The sequence below is a fragment of the Enhydra lutris genome, unplaced genomic scaffold (assembly GCF_002288905.1).
Source record: "Enhydra lutris kenyoni isolate GAN:26980312 unplaced genomic scaffold, ASM228890v2 scaffoldscaffold131, whole genome shotgun sequence".
NCBI lineage: Eukaryota > Metazoa > Chordata > Mammalia > Carnivora > Mustelidae > Enhydra > Enhydra lutris.
Window position 1 is genome coordinate 87,628 of NW_019154215.1, and position 21,467 is coordinate 109,094.

General features: G+C 41.1%; 1 protein-coding gene across 1 annotated transcript; it reads right to left on the minus strand.

The window, feature by feature from the left end:
- Nucleotides 1–16,804: 16,804 nt before the first annotated feature.
- On the minus strand, nt 16,805–19,809 carry LOC111139980 (transcription elongation factor A like 5). Its single transcript, XM_022492372.1, has 3 exons — nt 19,746–19,809; nt 18,369–18,436; nt 16,805–17,701 (listed from the first exon to the last, which is right to left on the minus strand). Exon 3 carries the CDS (start codon nt 17,672–17,674, stop codon nt 17,054–17,056), a length of 621 nt encoding a protein of 206 aa, XP_022348080.1. The 5' UTR covers nt 17,675–17,701; nt 18,369–18,436; nt 19,746–19,809; the 3' UTR covers nt 16,805–17,053.
- Nucleotides 19,810–21,467: the final 1,658 nt, after the last annotated feature.

Below are 21,467 nucleotides of genomic sequence, written 5' to 3' on the forward strand. Positions count from 1 at the left end.
TTTATAAAAACAAGGGAATTAACTTTTGTACAATACTATTAACTAAATTACGGACTTTATTCAGATTTCTCCAGGTTCCCTACCAATGTCCTTCTTCTGTTCCAGGATTCAACCAGGATACAAAATTGCACTTAGTTAACAAGTTTTTTTAGTCTTTACTCTGTGACAGTTTCTCAGTGTTTCCTTATTTTTTCATGACCTTGACACTTTTAAAGAGTGAGGTATTTTGCAGAATTTTCCTCAATATGGGTTTGTCTGATATTTTTCTCATAATTAGACTGGAGTTACTGGTTTGGAGGAAGAATATCACAGAGGTGAAATGCCATTTTCATTACAATATCAGGCTTGCATGATATCAACATGACTGATCACTGGTGAAGTTAATTTTGATGACTTGGTTAAGATGATTTCTGCTGGGTTTCTCCACTTGTAAAGTTATTGTTTTTCCCTGCTGTACTGTATGTGTTAGAAGCAAGTTACTAAGTCTAGCTCACATTAAAGAGGGGAATTAAGTTCTACCTCCTGGAGGGTAGAGTATCAAAGAATTTGTAGTTAAGTGTTTGAAAACAACCATAGTAATTAAGAAATATTTGGGGTTAGATCATTTGAAGCTATGCAAATATTCTGTGGATTTTGCCTGTAGTGATTATTACAGAAATGTTCTGATAGTAAATTTTTAAATTACTCATTTTCTTCTACATTTGATACTTCCAAACTACTCTGTAAGGAAGATTTGTCCTGCCCTGCCCCATTTACTTATTTCTACAACTACTTGTTTCTATCAGTATGACTCATGAATTTTTTTTATTAAAAACATGTTTAAGAGGGGGGTGAGGGGCAGAGGGAGAGGGAGAGAGAATCTTTTGTTTGTTTGTTTTACTTATTTATTTTTCAGAAAGTGAGAGACCACAAGCAGGGGGAGCAGCAGGCAGAGGCTGAGGGGGAAGCAGGCTCCCTGCTGAGCAAGGAGTCCAACGTGGGACTCAATCCCAGGACCCTGAGATCAGGACCTGAGCCAAAGGCAGACACTTAACCTACTGAGCCACTGAGGCATCCCTAATGAATCTTTAAATCTTTGGGGTTATAATTCAATATGATCATTATTTGGTTATTTGCCCAAATTATTCCAGCATTGGCCTTTAGGGTCTCTTTCAGATTGGCATACCCTCATTCTTTTTCTGCTTCCTTGCTTTCTGGTACTACAAGATGTTCCAGATTCATCTTGTATTTTCTTTTTTTCAACCCAATAATCAGCCATTTCTCCAAGCAATCTTGGTTACTTTTATTGGATAATCATATTTAGTAATTAAGATCTGGATGCAAGATATTTTCGTTGTGATTGGAGTGTCATTGTTTCTAGGACTTCTCAGCTGATAGAGCAAGGAGATGTATGTATGTTAAACATGGTTTGTATAAAGACATGCTTACATTTATTTATTGTGTCTGTATCTCTCTCCTTGTCTCTCCCTCCCTCCCTCTTCTTTCCCTCCCACATAAGTTCATACTTATACATGTGACTCTAGTCCATTATGACAAGTATCCATTTAGCTTTCTCCCCATTTATTACTTTTATTTAAGTAATCTCTACCATCAGTGGGGCTCAAACTCACAACCCCAATATCAAGAGTCACCTGCTCTTCTGACTGAGCCAGCCAGGCTCTCCAATCTCTCCACTTACTTTTTTTAAGATCTTATGTATATACTGGGTATTATACACAAACAATGCATCATGGAACAATACATCAAAAACTAATGATGTACTGTATGATGACTAACATAACATAATAAAAAAGTAAAATATAAAAAAATTAAAATTAAATAAAAATTTAAAAAAGATCCTGCATATTTATTTCAGAGAGGGAGAGTACACATGCCCACATGCGTGCACACACACACACACACACACACACACACAGGGAGAGTGTGGGGGGTGGAAAGTTGAGTCATGGAGGGACTAGAGGGAGAGGAAGAGAGGGACCCTCAAGCAGACACTCCACTGAATGGGGAGCCCGATGCAGGATTCAGTCTCAGGACCCTGAGATCATCACCTGAGCCAAAATCAAGAGTCGGATGCTTAACCAACTGAGCCACCCAGGCACCCCCCTCCACTTACTTTTAACTTCTATCACTGACAGTGAGAAACCTGGTTCTCCTTATATAAGATTTATTTACTTATTTCTTCAACCTTTGTATATAGTTAATTTCAGAATTGTTATCATGTATCCTTGTAATTTTCCCAACCAGAGCACAGAATTTATGTACAGCTCTTTTTGTCTTGAGACTTATAACATACAGCTAAAACACTGTTTTCTAAAGCAACTTGGTCAGCTCTTCCCCCCCGCAACTTTTCAGTGAGGTTAGGGCATGCATCTATCAAACAGTGCCTCAGGTGTTCATGATATATATTTTTTTATTCTTTTGCTTTTAATTTATTTGTCAATCCAAAGTTTGTCTCCTGGGCATACCCAGGCATTCTTATTCTTAGCCCAATACAGTTTTGCCCCCATCCACCTCCTTTGTGCTTTTATTGGCAGGTACATTTCTGCTCTATATGTTATAGACAAAAATAAGAGATTACAAATGTATTGTTTTTTTTTAAAAAGATTTTATTCATTCACCTGACAGAGATCACAAGCAGGCAGAGAGACAGGCAGAGAGAAAGGAGGAAGCAGGCTCCCCGCCGAGCAGAGAGCCCGATGTGGGGCTCGATCCCAGGACCCTGGGATCATGACCCGAGCCGAAGGCAGAGGCTCTAACCCACCGAGCCACCCAGGTGCCCCACAAATGTATTGTTTTAAACAGTTGCTTTTCAAAATCAGTTAAGAGAAGGAAAAGGAAAAACATGCTTTTATAATTACATAATTACCTGTATGTGTGCTTAGTTTTTCATGGATTCAAATTATTGACTGGGGTTATTCACTTTCAGAACTAGAGAACTTTCTTATGTTTTGTAAGGTGGGTACACTAGCAACAGATTCTTTCTTTTCTTTTTTTTTGTCTGAGTATGTCCTTATTTTGCCTTCATTTTTGAAAGATATTTTTGGTGAGTACAGGATTGCTGGTTAACAGTTTGTATCTTTGAGCAGTTTGAATATGTGGTCCTCCTTCCTTCTGGCATCCATTGTTTTGATGACGAATGAGTGCTTACTCTTACTGAGGTTCTCTTATAAGTTAGGAGTCATTTTTCTCTTGCTGTGTTCAACATTTTCTGCTTGTCTTTGGCTTTTGACATTTTTACTATGTTTTGTCTGTTTGCCAGTCTCTTGCATATGTCCTACTTGAAATCCACTGAGCTTCCTGGATATGTAGATGAGTGTTTTTCATTAAATTGGGGAAGTTTTCAAATATTATTTCTTTGAATTATTTTCTGATCCCTTTCCTTTTCCTTTTGGTATTCCCATTATGTGTATAGTTGGTGTGATTAATGGTGTTCCTTATTTCTCCGAGACTCTGTTCATTTTTCCTTTTTCACTCTCTTCTTTAGATTACATAAAATCTATGAATCTTAGACTTAACAAATTCTTTCTCCTGCTAGCTCAAATCTACTGTTGAGCTCCTCTCATGATTTTTTATTTCAATCTGTACTTTTCAGAATTTCCACTTGTTCCTTTTTATATTATCTCTTTATTGACTTTTTTCCTACTTGATGTAACGTTGTCATCATACCCGCTTTTATTTCTTTAACCACAGTTTTTTTTTTTTTCATTCTTTGAATCTATTTATACTGGCTAATTTGAAATTTTTGTTAAATTTAACATCTGGTCACTTTCACAGACCTGCTTTGTTCCTCATATATGGGCATACTTCCCTGGTTCTCTTCATGTCTTACAATTTTCTCAGATAATACATTTTAGCAACTCCGAGAACTGGTCTTCTTCCTCTGGGGCTTATTAATATTGCTGTTCGCTTGTTTGTTTCATGACTGGCTATTTTAGTCATGTCCATTTCTTCCCTGTTATGTGAAAACTCTTAGGTTGCTCCAGAGAAGGTACAACGTTGGGTATGCCCACAGTCACTGTGGGATGAAAGTGGTTTTGTCAGTCCTCTTCACTGGCTCTTTCCCTGAACACATGTAACTGTTAAATCTCTACTAATAGCTGTTCGATTGCTCTATTGTTTTAGAAAATGCACCGGGACATAAATTGCTTCACAGATTTGTGGTATGACATTTGAACTTCTTTTCAGAGATCATTTTTGAAGTCATTGTTCGATGTTTGTTTCAACTTCAGTAAAACTCTACTTAGCTGTCTCTTTCCCTAATTCTCTGGTGAACTAGCTGCCTGACATTTAGTTACATCTCTAATTAATCTACTGACCCCTTAATTGCATTTCACGATAATCTTCATATTTTTACAGTGCTTTTAATCTTCAGTTTCTCTATACTGTGTGACAGTTCCTTCGGAAAGGGACTGGGTACTCTGTTTAAAAGCCTGCCTCTCCCACTGGGAAAAATCTCTTGATACAAGGCTCTGGAGCTAGGGATTGACATAGCAGCACAGTTCTTTCTGACACTCCTGCTTTAGGATATGTGCATTTGACTGAAGGTGCACAGTACCTTCCAGTCCTTTTGGCTTGCCTCTCCCAGTCAATGGGGGCCCCAATATTCTCAGCACACTGTGCTGGAGGGAGAGCTTCTTTCAGATAAATGAGGACTGGGCAGAAGCTATACTCTGCCCTTTCAGTTACACTCACCCAGAATTTAGCCTGAGCAATAGACAACTCAAGGCAGGATGAGAAGTTTCATCTCTCCTAGAAACATAATGTGTCCCTTACAGATGTGAGCTGAGGTGAAGACACCTGTGCTCTTGGCTATACCCTGTAGGCATGTAATTTCCATCATGCTGAGCTAGGAGGGGGGAAGGAAAGAGAAAATCTTGGTTAAAATGAAACAGATTCTCATAGTTCTTATTGTTTTAGTAGATTTTCTTTAAAAAATTTTTTTCATTTGCTGTATGCCCTTATGACCACTTCCAAAGAATTTATATGACTATGTTAAAAAAATAACTTTCAGGGGTGCCTGGGTGGCTCAGTAGGTTAAGCGTCTGCCTTCAGCTCAGGTCATGAGCTCAGGGAATCCTTGCTCAGCGGGGAGCCTGCTTCTTCCCTGCCTGCCACTCCCCTTGCTCGTGCTTGCTCTCTCCCTGTCTCTCTCTCTGCCAGATAAATAAATAAAATCTTTAAAAAAAACACAACTTCCAGCAATTTCACTGGGGAGTGGATTCTCAGAGTTCCTCACATCACCATGCCAGAAGTGGAACACCAACCACAGTTATTTTAAATTCACCATCTGATAGTTTCAAGACCTGTGTCACATCTGATTCTGGTTCTGTTTATTGTTTTGTCTCTTCAGAATGTTTTGTTATCTTGTCTTTGTCTATTTCTCATTATTTTTACCTGAAAACTGGATTTGTATAAGACAGTAATTACTGAGGTAAATAGAATTTATGACTGAAGGTAAGTACGTCTTTCCTGCTAAGCTTTTAGTATGGAGGTTTGCTTTAATCTAGTTAGAAGCTGGGCTGAGTTTGATGTTTTCTTTCCATTGGCTTTGAGTCTTTCCAGTTGGGCTTTCAGTTTTACTCTTTTTTTCTCAGAAAGAACATGTATCTCGTTACCCTTCACTGCTATTTTCACTCAATGTTTTTTAGTGTGGTGTTGAGGCAAGGGACAGGCATTCTCTGATGTTTTGATCTTAGACAAGCATGATGAACCTGAGTTTTAGTGACGTAACCTTCACAAGTGTACATGCTTCTCCTTCAGATACAAAGCTGAGCCTAGCACACATCCTGCTCTCTCTCCTCATAGAGCTTTTTGTTTTTTGGTTTCCTTGCCCCAGCTGCAGTGGGTTTCCTCCAGTGCTTTCAGGATATGGATTTTGTTGTCTTTCCTGCAGATTAAGTCTTTTGTTTAGTAGGGGAGTTTGGTTTGATTGGAATTTCATCCTGAGTGACAGCAGTCTTCTTATCTTAGCTGGCACATGGAGCAAGTTTCTCAGATTCTCCCTGATCTTACCTGAGAACGCCTAGTGAAGTTTCTGGAGTAAAACCTGAGTGTAAGCCCTTTCCATCTGAGGCTACAGGGACTTCACACACTCATGTTAACCCTCACTCAGGCTTTAGCAATTCATTAGCAATTTCTAGCTAAATGTTCTTACTGGTCTACATGTTGTTTGGTGGTGTCTATCTCAGATAAGCAGGTGCTCAAGTCTTATTTCTCCCTCCATGAGTCTTTCTCTAGATTTTGGGATCATTGTTTGCCCTGTGAATTCAGTTCTCTGATGGCTTTAAGAAAAATTGCTATTTTGACTTTTATCCAACTCTCTTTCCTGTTGTAGTGTGATGCCATTCTTTTCAGCTCTCCATTTGGAGCTGAAACTAAAAGTTGTCTTGTTCATTTTACGAACTATATAAAATTTGATTCAAAGTTCCTTTTGGTTCCTATAAGCAGTACAAACTTTTTTTGCTCTAGTGGCTTACAGCAGACAGGGAGTTGGGACTTATTCTCAGGAACATTTATTTCTTTATCCCAAAAGTATTTATTGGGCTTGGGAAGATAGTGAGGGAAAAGCAAAGTAGCTATCTTTTGATGCCTATAATTAGTCATTATATGTCTGTCCTTAGCAACATAGTTCATTTTCTGTTGACTCAATGTAAACAGGTGACAGGCTCAAGAGTGTCCAGTGACAGAGACTCTTCACTGTCAGTCATAAAGCTTTGTTTTTTTCCTTTCCCCTGTCCTCCTTCCTTGTAAAGTATGAAGGAGAATTTTGTAAGGATGGAAATTAAACTCCATACCATAAAACTTTAAAGTATCACTCCCTTTTTGAGCCAGCTACAACTGGATTTGACCAGATAATTTGAATTTGAAGCAGAAAGGTTGAACCCTTCTCTCAGAGTCCAGTGAAATAGCCCCCAGAAAGATAGGGGTGGGGATGCACTTAAGAAAATGACCCAACCAAAATTGCTCAGACTCCCAGAAGGACCTTGACCGTGCCTGGGCCTGTTTTGGCAGTTCTGTGGTGACAGTGGTTTTGCATCTACCTGGTAGAGTACTTCTGATGTTTGAGTCATCCTAGGCCCAAAAGTATAGGAGACTCCAGGCAAAGGGGGCCTAAAAAGTCATGTCATCCTTCAGCTTGAGGAGAAAACAGGAGTTACCACCTGTCTGAATACCTACATGTACTATAGGCAGAGCCATGACTTGGGGGCCAAGGTAGTCAAGCTGTGAATCGGCATTATATGCCTTTTAAAGGCAATAATAATGGAGGAGGTAATGTCATTACAAGCATTGCTCTTTAGGTCTGTCATCTGAAGAAACATTACCACCATTCTGACATCTTATTTTTTTAAAAGACTTCGTTACAGAGAGAGGGAGCACAGGCAGAGGGAGCAGCAGGCAGAGGAAGAAGCAGGCCCCCCTCTAAACCAGGAGCTCAATGTGGGGCTCAATCTCAGGACCGCAGGGTCAGGACCTGAGCAAAAGGCAGATGCTTAATCAATTGAGCCACCCAGGAGCCCCAGTAGAGGATTTAAATAGACATTTCTCCAAAGAAGATATACAGACAATCAGGAAACACAAGATGCTCAACAACGGGCACCTGGGTGGTTGAATCAGTTAAGAGTCTCCCTTCAGCTCAGGTCATGATCCCAGTGTTCTGGGGGATTGAGTCCCACATCAGGCTCCCTGCTCAGAAGGGAGCCTGCTTCTCCCTCTCCCCCTGCCTGCCGTTCACCCCACTTGTGCTCTCTCTCTGTCAAATAAATAAATACAGTCTTCCAAAAAAAAAAAAAAAAGAAAGAAAGAAAAGAAGTTCAACATCATTAGCCATTAGGAAAATGCAAATCAAAATCACAAGGAGATTCTACTTAATACTGACTGAGATGGCTAAAATAAAAATATAGACTACAACAAGTGTTAGCAAGGAGGTGGAGAAGTTGGAACACTTGTACACTGTGGATGGGATTCTCAAATGCCACAGTGGCTTTGGAAAACAGTATGGCAGTTCTTCAAAAAGTTGAACATTGTATTGCATGGAGCACTGGGTGTGGTGCATAAACAATGAATTCTGGAACACTGAAAATAAATTAAAAAAATAAATAAAGGGGGGAGACAAGATGGCAGGGAAGTAGGAGGAGGCACCCTTTCAACCTGTACCCTAAAGTGAGCTGATTACCTTCCAAAGAACTCCGATCACCCATGAAATCAGCCTGAGATCAGAATTATACACGTCTGGATCTCTACAGGAGCAGAAGACACCAGTGAGCAGTCTTTTTGTTTGTCTGTTTTTGTCTGTATACTTCATAAATCTTACCTTGGGGCCCATTTGGGCTGAACCTTCTCTTTTATCTTCCCTTTCTTTCCTGTCTCACTCTCTCTCTCTCTTTTTTTCTTTTTCTTTTTTTTTTTCTCTCGTTTGGGTGGGGAATCCTGATTGCTCAAAAGCATTCCAAGGTGCACCTTGATGGCACCACAGTTGATACATCCAGCTACATCTGTTCAGTCATCTCTCACCAAAATGACTAGGAGGAGGAATGCCCAACAGAAGAAAAATACAGAGGATGGACCTTCTGCAACAGAGCTAACGGCTATCAACATAGACAATATGTTGGAAAGAGAATTCAGGCTAACAATTATTCAGGCAATAGCTAGGTTGGAGAAAGCCATGGATGACCAAACGGAATTGATTAGGGCCAAACTGAAAGCGACCAGAGATGATGTTCACAATATTAGGGCAGAGCTGAAAGCTACCAGGGATGAGGTTCACAATGCTCTCAATGAGTTCCAATCTAATCTAAATTCTCTCAAAGATAGGGTAACTGCGACAGAAGACAGAATTAGTGATCTGGAGGACAAACAGATAGAGAGAAAGGATCAGGGAGAAGCCTGGAACAAACAGCTTAGAAGCCACGAAAACAGAATCAGAGAAATAAATGATGCCATGAAACGTCCCAACGTCAGAATTATTGGAATCCCTGAAGAGGAGGAGAAAGAAAGAAGTCTAGAACATATAGTGGAACAAGTTCTTCATGAAAATTTTCCCAATCTCGCGAATGGACCCAGCGTTCATGTACTAGAGGCCAAACAGTCTCCCCCAAAGATTATAGATTCCGGAAAAACATCAAGGCACCTGATAGTCAAATTGAGGAATCATAATTGTAGATATAATCTCTTGAAAGCCGCTAGGAAAAGAGGCTCCTTACTTACAGAGGAAAGCCCATCAGAATAATGTCATACCTGTCCACAGAGACCTGGCAAGCCAGAAAGGGCTGGCAAGATATATTCAGGGCACTAAATGAGAAGAACATGCAGCCAAGAATACTTTATCCAGCAAGACTGACATTCAAAATGGATGGAGAGATAAAGAGTTTCCAAGACCGGCAAGGCTTAAAAGACTAGGCAACCACCAAGCCAACACTGCAGGAAATATTAAGGGGGGTTCTATTAAAGAGGAAAAATCCTAAGAATAGCATTGAACAGAAATATACAGACAATCTACAGAAAGAAAGACTTCAAAGGTAACATGATATCAATAAAAATGTATCTATCAATAATCACTCTCATTGTGAATGGCCTAAATGCACCCATAAAATGGCACAGGGTTGCAGATTGGATAAAACAACAGGACCCATCCATATGGTGTCTACAAGAGACCCATTTTGAACCTAAAGAACACCCAGACTGAAAGTGAAGGGATGGAGAAGCATCTTTCATGCCAATGGGCCTCAAAAGAAGGCCAGGGTAGCGATTCTCATATCAGATAAATTAGATTTTAAACTAAAGACTGTAGTCAGAGATACAGAAGGACACTACATCATTCTTAAAGGGACTATCCACCAAGATGGTCTAACAATTGTAAATATCTATGCCCCCAATATGGGAGCAGCCAATTACATAAGAAAACTGTTAATCAAGATAAAGAGTCATATTGATATGAATACATTAATAGTAGGAGATCTTAACACACCTCTCTCAGAAATAGACTGATCATCAAAGCAGAATATCAATAAAGAAACAAGAGCGTTGAATGACACATTGGACCAGATGGACCTCATAGATATATACAGAACATTACACCCTAAAACAACAGAATACTCATTCTTCTCAAGTGCACATGGAACCTTCTCAAGAATAGACCACATACTGGGTCACAAATCAGGACTCAACCGATACCAAGAGACTGAGATTACTCCCTGCACATTCTCAGATCACAATGCTTTGAAACTGGAGCTCAATCACAAGGAAAAGTTCGGAAGAAACTCAAACACCTGGAAGCTAAAGACCACCTTGATTAAGAATGCTTGGATCAACCAGGAGATCAAAGAAGAACTTAAACAATTCATGGAAACCAATGAGGATGAAGACACTTCAGTCCAAAACCTATGGGATACAGCAAAGGCGGTCTAAGGGGGAAATACATAGCCATCCAAGCCTCCCTTAAAAAAATTGAAAAATCCAGAATACACCAGCTGTCTCTACACCTTAAAGAACTGGAGAATCAACAACAAATCAAACCAACTCCACACATAAGAAGGGAAATAATCAAGATTAGAGCTGAGATCAATGAGGTAGAAACCAGAGATACAGTAGAAGGTATCAATGAAACTAGAGGCTCGTTTTTTGAAAGAATCAATAAGATCGATAAACCATTGGCCACACTAATCCAAAAGAAAAGAGAGAAAGCCCAAATTAATAAAATTATGAATGAAAAGGGAGAGATCACAACTAACACCAAGGAAGTAGACACAATCATCAGAAGTTATTATCAACAGTTATATACCAATAAGTTAAGGAACCTAGATGAAATGGATGCATTCCTGGAAAACTATAAACTCCCAAAATTGAACCAGGAAGAAATTGACAACCTAAATAGACCGATAACTAGTAATGAGATTGAAGCAGTGATCAAAAACCTCCCAAAAACAAGAGCCCAGGACCTGATGGATTCCCTGGGGAATTCTAACAAACTTTCAAAGAAGAAATAACACCTATTCTCCTGAAGCTGTTTTAAAAAATTGAAGCAGAAGGAAAACTTCCAGAGTCTTTCTATGAAGCCAGAATTACCTTGATCCCCAAATCAGGCAAAGACCCTACCAAAAAGGAGAATTTCAGACCAATATCACTGATGAATATGGATGCTAAGATTCTCAACAAGATCCTAGCAAACAGGATCCAACAGCACATTAAAGAGATTATCCACCATGACCAGGTGGGATTCATCCCTGGGTTACAAGGATGGTTCAACATTCGCAAATCAATCAATGTGATAGAACAAATTAATAAGAGAAGAGAGAAGATCCACATGATCCTCTCAATTGATGCAGAAAAAGCATTTGACAAAACCCAGCATCCGTTCCTGATTAAAATGCTTCAAAATATAGGGATAGAGGGAACATTCCTGAACTTCATAAAATCTATCTAGGAAAGACCCACAGCAAATATCATCCTCAATGGGAAAAAGCTTGCAGCCTTCCCCTTGAGATCAGGAACAAAACAAGGATGCCCACTCTCACCACTCTTGTTCAACATAGTATTAGAAGTCCTAGCAACAGCAATCAGACAACAAAGAGAAATAAAAGGTATCCAAATTGGCAATGAAGAAGTCAAACTCTCTCTCTTCACAGATGACATGATTCTTTATGTGGAAAACCCAAAAGACTCCACCCCCAAACTACTAGAACTCATGCAACAATTCGGTAACGTGGCAGGATACAAAGTCAATGTACAGAAATCAATGGCTTTCTTATACACTAACAATGAAAATACAGAAAGGGAAATTAGAGAATTGATTCCATTTACTACAGCACCAAGAACCATAAGATACCTGGGAATAAACCTAACCAAAGAGGTAAAGGATTTGTACTCGAGGAACTACAGAACACTCATGAAAGAAATTGAAGAAGACACAAAAAGATGGAAGACCATTCCATGTTCTTGGATCGGAAGAATAAACGTTGTTAAGATGTCTATACTGCCTAGAGCAATCTATACTTTTAATGCCATTCCGATCAAAATTCCACCAGTATTTTTCAAGGAGCTGGAGCAAATAATCCTAAAATTTGTATGGAATCAGAAGAGACCCCGAATCACTAAGGAAATGTTGAAAAACAAAAATAAAACTGGGGGCATCATGTTACCTGATTTCAAGCTTTACTACAAAGCTGTGATCACCAAGACAGCATAGTACTGGCATAAAAACAGACACATAGACCAGTGGAACAGAGTAGAGAGCCCAGATATGGACCCTCAACTCTATGGGCAAATAATCTTCGACAAAACAGGAAAAAATAGTGGGAAAAAAGACAGTCTCTTCAAAAAATGGTGCTGGGAAAACTGGACAGCTATATGTAGAAGAATGAAACTCGACCATTCTCTTACACCGTACACAAAGATAAACTCAAAATGGATGAACGTGAGACAGGAATCCATCAGAATCCTAGAGGAGAATATAGGCAGTAACCTCTTCGATATCAGCCACAGCAACTTCTTTCAAGATATGTCTCCAAAGGCAAAGGAAACAAAAGCAAAAATGAACTTTTGGGACTTCATCAAAATCAAAAGCTTCTGCACAGCAAAGGAAACAGTCAAGAAAACAAAGAGGCAACCCACAGAATGGGAGAAGATATTTGCAAATAACAGTACAGACAAAAGGTTGGTATCCAGGATCTATAAGGAACTCCTCCAACTCAACACACACAAAACAGACAATCATATAAAAAAATGGGCAGAAGATATGAACAGACACTTCTCCAATGAAGACACACAAATGGCTTTCAGACACATGATAAAATGTTCATCATCACTAGCCATCAGGGAGATTCAAATTGAATCCACATTGAGATACCACCTTACACCAGTTAGAATGGCCAAAATTAGCAAGACAGGAAACAACATGTGTTGCAGAGGATGTGGAGAAAGGGGAACCCTCTTCCACTGTTGGTGGGAATGCAAGTTGGTGCAGCCACTTTGGAGAACAGTGTGGAGATTCCTCAAGAAATTAAAAATAGAGCTTCCCTATGACCCTGCAATTGCACTACTGGGTATTTACCCCAAAGATACAGATTAGTGAAAAGAAGGGCCATCTGTACCCCAATGTTTATAGCAGCAATGGCCATGGTCGCCAAACTGTGGAAAGAACCAAGATGCCCTTCAACGGATGAATGGATAAGGAAGATGTGGTCCATATACACTATGGAGTATTATGCCTCCATCAAAAAGGATGAATACCCAACTTTTATAGCAACCTGGACTTGACTGGAAGAGATTATGCTGAGTGAAATAAGTCAAGCAGAGAGAGTCAATTATCATATGGTTTCACTTATTTGTGGAGCATAACAAATAGCATGGAGGACAAGGGGAGTTGGAGAGGAGAAGGGAGTTGAGGGAAATTGGAAGGGGAGGTGAACCATGAGAGACTATGGACTCTGAAAAACAATCTGAGGGTTTTTGAATGGGCAGGGGGTGGGAGGTTGTGGGAACCAGGTGGTGGGTATTAGGGAGGGCACGGATTGCATGGAGCACTGGGTGTGGTGCAAAAACAATGAATACTGTTACACTGAAAATAATTAAAAAAAATTAAAAAACATTTGAAAAAAAAAAACAAAAATTTTTTAAAAAGTTAAACATGGAGTTAACTTATGACATAGTATTTCCACCCCTAGGTATATACTGATGGAAATAAAACACATATTTAAATGCAAAAAGTTGGGGCGCCTGGGTGGCTCAGTGGGTTAAAGCCTCTGCCTTTGGCTAAGGTCATGATCCTAGGGTCCTGGGATCGAGCCCTGCATCGGGATCTCTGCTCGTCAGGGAACCTGCTTCCCCCTCTCTCTCTGCCTGCCTCTCTGCCTACTTGTGATCTCTGTCTGTGAAATAAATAAATAAAGTCTTTTAAAAAAATCAATTAATAAGTGCAAAAATTGAACACTGCTATACATTATATATGAAAGTTAAGAGAGTAAATCCTGATAGTTCTCATCACAAGGAGAATTTTTTTTGCCTTTTCTTTTTATTGTATCTATTTATTGTATCATCATAAGATGATGGGTATTAACTATATTTATTGTAATAAGTGTTTTACTATACATGTGTTTTATTGTACAATGTATATGATACATATATCAACCCATATGCTGTACCCTTTAAACTTATATAGTAATATATGTAACTTATATTTCAATAAAACTTGTAAAAGTTTTAATTTAAAAAAACAATTAAAAAATACATTTGCTTCTTCCAGCAGAAATGAATAACTAGTTTGTCAAATACTACACACCTGTGCTTTCTTTAAAACAGACAAAAACAAGTAGATTAAATTTAGAGTATCTCTTCATAAAATGATTCAAAGCACACAGATGAAGTTAAAGTAACTTTGGACATAATCATTACCATTACTAAGGTTATCTACATAATAAACTAAGGCAGAACCATCATTTTTGTACTTGTAAGTATTATATTTTGTCTTCTCAATAAAGTTTATTTTAAAAGGGAAGAAAACATGTACAGGAATTTTTAGTACTGATATACACTGCAATGTGGATGAGCCTTGAAAACTTTATGCTACCGAAAGTTTGTATATTGTGTGATTCCATATATATATACATATGAAATGTCTAGAATACACAAATCTGTAGAGGCAAAGTAGATCAGTGTTTGTCAGGTGCCTAGGGGGTGGGGGGAGAAAATGAGAACATCATTATATGCTAATGAGTGTGAGGTTTCTTTCTAGGGTGATGGAAATATCCTAGAACTATACAATGATGAAGGTTTCAGAGCTCTGTCATACTTAAAAAACTACTAAATTGTATACTTTAAAAGGGTGAGTTTGGGGGCACCTGGGTGGCTCAGTCGTTGAGCATCTGCCTTCAGCTCAGGTCATGATCTCAGAGACCTGGGATCAAGCCATTGTCAGGCTCCCTGCTCTGTAGGAAGCCTGCTTCTTCTTCTCCTACTCCCTCTGCTTGTGTTCCCTCTGTCACTGTCTCTCTCTCTTTGTCAAATAAATAAAAAATCTTTAAAAGGGTGAGTTTTGTCGTATGTGAGTTACATTTCAATCAAGCTGTTTTAAAAAAAAAGAAATAGCAACATAAGCATATTATTCAGAAATATGGAAGTAAATACTAGAAGAAACCAAAAATATCTTCGGTAGTTGACTCTGGAGAATGAGAATGTGGAATGGCAAGACAGACTGAAGTTTTTAATAATAAATTATTTTGCACTATTGGATTTAAAAATTTTTTTACAGGTATCCTATTTGATAAAAATAAAAATGAAATAAAAACAAAGGACACACACACAGACATTGTGAGGACAAGTCAAAAGAGATTCTGATATATTGGGTCTGAGATGGGAACAGGGATTCTGAATTTTTGACAAGGTAGCCAGGTGATTTTAATGCAGGCGATCTTCTGGCAGCTAGCAAACTTTGAGAAACACTACCATATCCAATGTTGAAATCATGAGCAATGAATTGTCATATAACCCATCTCCTGTTGTGTTCCTTTTGGAGTGGCAAGGCTTGGTTTCTAAAGAATGGATGGATGTGCTTAGAGCTGCATATTCAATCAAGGACAGAACTGGATCAAGAATTGAGACCTTCTGACTTGATAATTAATATGCTGTTTTTTGAAAACTTCTATTACATATTGTGGGGACCGAAATCAGTGAGATAAATTCTCCGCTTTGAAAACAGCAAGTCTAATGGGGTAATTATAATGTCTGAAAAATATATTACTTAAGGTTCTACAAAGCATTTTTCCACATCTCATGTCAGGATTAATAAAACTACAGTATAACATGAGAAGAGGCATCATCCACAGTTCAGCACGGAATGTAGAGGGGAATCAACTCAGTGGAGACTCTAGGGAAATCAAAGGAGTTTTGTTACCTTGAGGATTCTAGCTCACCAACAGCAATGGGTCCCTTAGCGGGATGCAGAACCCATAAGATGCACAGTGGACATCAGACATAGTATTCCCAATATAAAGTGGCACCCACCTAATAGCTTCCAGGACTTATTCCTGGACACAAGTGAGACTTCCTTCAGCCCTCCCCCCAACATCTGACAGAGTTCTGGTTCTGCTAGTGCAGAGCAGAGGGTAGGAGTCTGCCCAGTACTGCTCATACTCATTACCTCATCTGATCTTCTCCATAGCCCTGGAAGAGAAGTTTTATCCCCATTTCACAGATGGTAAGACTGTTACAGCAATGGATCTGTAATCACTGTCAGGTTGATTCCTCCAGTCTCGAGTGCCAGAAGTAATATGAGTTTTACTCATCACTTCACATCCTGACAACAGGAATTTTAAGTGTCTCCCTGCCCTCATAAAGTTACTGAACTGTCATTTTAATGATACTTTTTTTTAAAGACTTTTATTTATTTATTTGACAGAGAGAGAGATCACAAGTAGGCAGAGAGGCAGGCAGAGAGAGAGGAGGAAGCAGGCTCCCTGCTGAGCAGAGAGCCCTATGCGGGACTCGATCCCAGAACCCTGGGATCATGACCTGAGCCGAAGGCAGAGGCTTTAACCCACTGAGCCACCCAGGCGCCCCTGAACTGTCATTTTGATTGCATGGTATGTATTTTCTCATTTTTAAAATATTTATTATTTATTTTATGACAAAAGTCATCTATGTTTTTTTAAGGAAAAAAACAGACAAGAGAAGATAATCTCTTCCATTGCTGCCACCACAGAGAAAACCACTATTTCCCTTTGGATTTACTCAATTTCATCGTTTTCCCTACTCATGGATGTATTATGTAACTGTATTTTTTTTTTCAAAAATGAGCTGATACCATACATGTAGTTCTGAAAACTTTTTTTTATTAATATTTTGCAATGTATCATGAACATCTCTCTTCCATGCACGTGGGTGAAAGTCCCCTACTGAAAGACAGAGTGCTGCAGTTGGGTCAAAAGGCTGCTGGTAACGGAGAGTGACACCTAAAGCAACGGATCAGCATAAGGTTAAAGCACATAGCCCGGCAACTGCCTGCCAGGGAAAGCAAGGTCGGCAATATTCCCATAAGAGAGATCAGAATTAAAGGCCAAAGGCATTAAAGATATGGAACATCTTCTAAGTCCTTCTGGCCCCTACCTCCGCCCCTCACTCCCCTGACACCCCGCTGCCCCCTTGGGGCAAACGGATCCTGAACATCTCTTTGCATCCAGTGAAAACCACCCATTTTCTGTTTTTTTCTTAGCTCTTCCTGAGCCCTTGACATATCTCCACATTCTCTCATCATCTCCTCACTGCCCAAGTGCCTTTCCTGTAAGTCCTCCTGATAGTCCTTGGGGGAATCGTCTGTCCCCCTGTCCGTTTTTCTTTTTGCTTTCCTGGGCACATAATCTTCAGCTGGGCGCTTTTCTGCAGCCCGAGGCTCACCCTCAGGCTTTGCCAGGGATTCTGGCTTGCCCTCACCGTGTGGTTTTCCCTCATCTTTAGACTTGCCCTGATTTTCTTCCTTTCCCTCATCTTCTGGTTGCCCTTCGTCACCTGGCTGCCCCTCATTCTGGAGCTTTCCCTCCTGCCCTGGCTTCTTCTCCACTTCCAGCTTTTCTTCTTCATCCGATTTTCCTTCATTTTCTGTATCAACTTCATCTTCTGGCTTTCCCTCATTTTCTAGAGTTCCTTCGTTTTCTGGCTGTCCTTTGTTTTCTTCGTAGATCTTTTCCATGTTGTGATTCTCTCTTCTTTGCCTGTCCTAGGAGACAAAAAGGAGGACTCAGACTGGGGAAAACAACGCTTGAAAATAATTGCCTTTTATGATTTAGGGTTTTGCTCTCCCTATCCCAAATGACAGATGTCCTCCCACCCAGACATTTTTTTTTCCTTTCCTTAGCACTTCACACATGTTTATGTGATACAACTTTACACAAACTTCCACAAGTGCTTCTTTCTGCATTTAACTGAGTTGTGCCACGAAGTGTGTAAGAGCAGTTTTGTCCCTGAACTTTGCTCTGGCATTAGCTATGCCAGTGACAATTTTAACTGGGTCATCCCAACTTACACTGACCTGCAGGAATCCTGGCCGGTTTTGTTTTCCCTTGCCTGCAGTTTTAAGTCTTCTAGAACTGCAGACCCAATAGAATAATGGCCACTTCTCAGATTTCAGGGCTACTCTAATATCTTCAAGGGGCTGCACAGATGCCATGCTTCTTGTCTCTCACTTCCTTGTTCTCCCCTAGGTCCTCACCAGCCATAAAGCACCATGTTTCTTCCCTTAGAGTCCTGACAGAGGCCATGTATTCTGAGACTGCAGTAGAGTGGCTTGGAGGAGGGTTGGCAGGTAGTGGCCTCCTCAGCTTCTGATCAAGCTTAAGTCCCTCATACTCCCAGGGGTCCTGGGATAGTTACTTTTGGCCACTGACCTGCACTGGTCCTGCAGGTCTTTTCTTCTCTTGTCTGGGTTGGTGCCTACAACCACAGACCTGAAGACCTGTGGAGAGACAGGAGACAGGGTGAATGAAGGGTTGAGGAGTGAATGACTGGCAACTGGGAGACTGATCCTTGTCACACTATAGTTGTCAAAACTTCCCCAAATCCTGCCAACCCCTTGCCCTTTCCCTTGCTTCTCTGATCCTCCCTCTATAGTCCCTCCCTAACAGTCTCCATTTTTCTACCACTGGGCAATGGCAGAGAAAGTTTACTTTCAAAAGGTTTCTATGTTTCTGAATCCTCCTCCCAAATTTCTGTCTCACTTGTTCTTGCATAAAAATGAGGGAGGTTCAGGACAGTGATGTTCAGAAGCCAGATCCTTCTGTACTCGGTTATCTGCCTCCCAAGCCTCCCACTCCCGGGTGTCCAGATAGCACAAAGCCCATCACTTCTCTGATAATGGTGAGGATAGAGTCACCGGGGCAGGGCAGAAATGTCCAGAGCATTCATGACACCCCTTGCCTCTCCACATACACAGAAATACCACGTTTTCCTACAATGCAAGAGACAAATTATTTCCAAATTCAGTAAAAATTTTGGCTTATGGTATCTCCTCTCAGTCCTCCCCAGTTTAGAAGACACGCCTCCGCAAAAGGGAGCTGGTCTCCAGACTGAACCTCTGTCCCCCTCCTTTGCAGCACCTCCTCCCCCTCTCCCCCCCACTTGCAGCCCACCATTTCCGGCTCCAAAATGGACGGAAGGTGAAGAGATCCAGAGAGCGCAGGCCCTCCCCACAACGGGTTCACAGGCTGTGCCCTCTCCGGCTGCCCTGCAGAGATCAGGCCATATCCTCACTAAGGCCATCCCCCTCTCCCGGCCCTCTCCACCAGACATAGCTGGATAGCCTACCTCCTAGGAGATCTCAACGGGACCCATTCTCAACCCCTGATCCCTCTCCATCTCCTCCCGCCAAGCCCTCCGTTTCTTGCACCAAACAAATGGACATTGGGGAAGGAAGGGGTAGAGAGAATATAATCCTGGCCCCGCTCGGGTCTTTGCCCTCTGCCACCCCACCCCCTCCCACCCCAGGGGTCCGCAGGTGCCCGTGGGTTTGTGGCCATTCCTGAGAGATGCCTCCTCCCATTTCTTTCTGCCATAAGCCCACACTTACCCAGGGAAATAAGAGATGGTACCCAAACCTGTCCCCCAACACTCATACAATTTCCTGCGCCAGAATGAATGGGGGTGGGAGGGGGCGGGAGGGGGCGGGAGGGGGTGGCATCTGGAAAGTAGACCGGATCCCTTGTAGCCTCTATCAATTACCACCCCTATGCCAGCGCCCTCCCTCTTCTCCTCCAGCTAGTACCTACCTGCAGGGCTTTAGGGCAGTTGCCGCTCTGTCCCTCAGTCTGCAAGCTCTCCACAAAAATAGGGAGCTGGTACCTGGAGGAGAGGGACTTCTGCACACGTCGGCTTCTGATCACGTGAAAGAAACGTCACCAGTGGGCTCGGGTCCCTAGTTCCCCTCCCACCAGCAGAAAGTGCGTCAGGAGCCAGCCCACTTCTTCCCCTCACTAGCTGGCTCCCGCCTCGGGGCGCTGAAGTCCCCTCCTCTCACCGCCTTTTTTTTTTTTTTTTTTGTCTTTGCTAATACCAAAGGTCAAATGTGGCCCCTTCTCCCTGTGGTATGTGTTTGTTCTATCTTATCAGGAAAGGGCTACATCTCCTAGGGCAACTAGCAATTGGTACATCTCTCAGGAATTTTTTCTTTCTCTCCTTTGATCTCAAAGCACCTACCCCCTCAATCTACTTCTCCACTCAACCACTGATGCTCATTTCTCTTCTCTTCCAGATCTTCATATAATAGATACACGGTGGATTGTCAGTCAGGGAAGCAGATAGTTGAAATGGAGATTTTATTTGTTTCTAAATATTCTTTTTCAGTTATACTTAATTTACTCCCCTCAGCATGGGTTATTCTTATAAGCAAAAAATTAAATAGAGCTATTTTCATTTGGGGCAAAGAATGTGTTTATGATAGAAAAACTCCCAACAAGATTCCAAAATTAAGTTCACTGCATTAATATTTACTATATGGAAAATGAATTCAATTAGGTACACACAAAATATTTTTCTTAATTTTCATAAATAAGTAGTTCTGTCATGTTCTACTAACAATGCATGTATTTATTGTGCCCAAACAATCACTGAGTGTTAAGTAGACTTTCTGGAATCTGATGGCTGACACAGTATCGGTCTTGAAAATTTGGCCCATGGTTATTTTCATTCAGAGATTTAGCTGTTGGGCAAAGGCAGCAAAGGATCTGAGGGATGCAGACGTGGTCTGATTTTCCCTGTCTTTTCAAGAGGAGAGGAATATGCAATTTCCAGTCCACTTCTCACCTTCCAGAGCCTCTCATCCTTTGTATTCAGGCACCTGACTCTTGCTCACTCAAGAACACACATGGAGAGATGATCAAGGTGGCATTTCTGCCCTGTCCCCTGACTCTATCCTCACCATTATCAGAGAAGTGATGGGCTTTGTGCTATCTGGACACCTGGGAGTGGGAGGCTTGGGAGGCAGATAACCGAGTACAGAAGGATCTGGCTTCTGAACATCACTGTCCTGAACCTCCCTCATTTTTATGCAAGAACAAGTGAGACAGAAATTTGGGAGGAGGATTCAGAAACATAGAAACCTTTTGAAAGTAAACTTTCTCTGCCATTGCCCAGTGGTAGAAAAATGGAGACTGTTAGGGAGGGACTATAGAGGGAGGTCAGAGTAAATAAATGGCTCCTTCCCTCCCTCCCCCAAATTCCCACAGAGGTAAGTCAACCCCAACAGAAATGGAATTCTGTCCTGACAACTGGAAACCAGAACAGATCCTTTCCAGACCCCTGCAGCGGAGGGTTTCCATAAAGCCCAGAGAAGTAATGGCCGAGAGGAGAGCCTCCATGCTTGGCTGCTCTCTGCCCTTCTTCACAGTGCCCGGGGAAGGTTCTCTGACCCTGTCTGCTGCCTACCACTTGACCTAGGAGGTGCAGCTTGAGGGATTTCTCAGCTTCAGTATCTTCACCTACAGGGCACCTAG

Excerpts from the sequence above, each read along its gene's own strand:
- LOC111139980 (XM_022492372.1), bottom strand. The coding sequence starts at position 17,674 with ATGGAAAAGATCTACGAAGAAAACAAAGGACAGCCAGAAAACGAAGGA.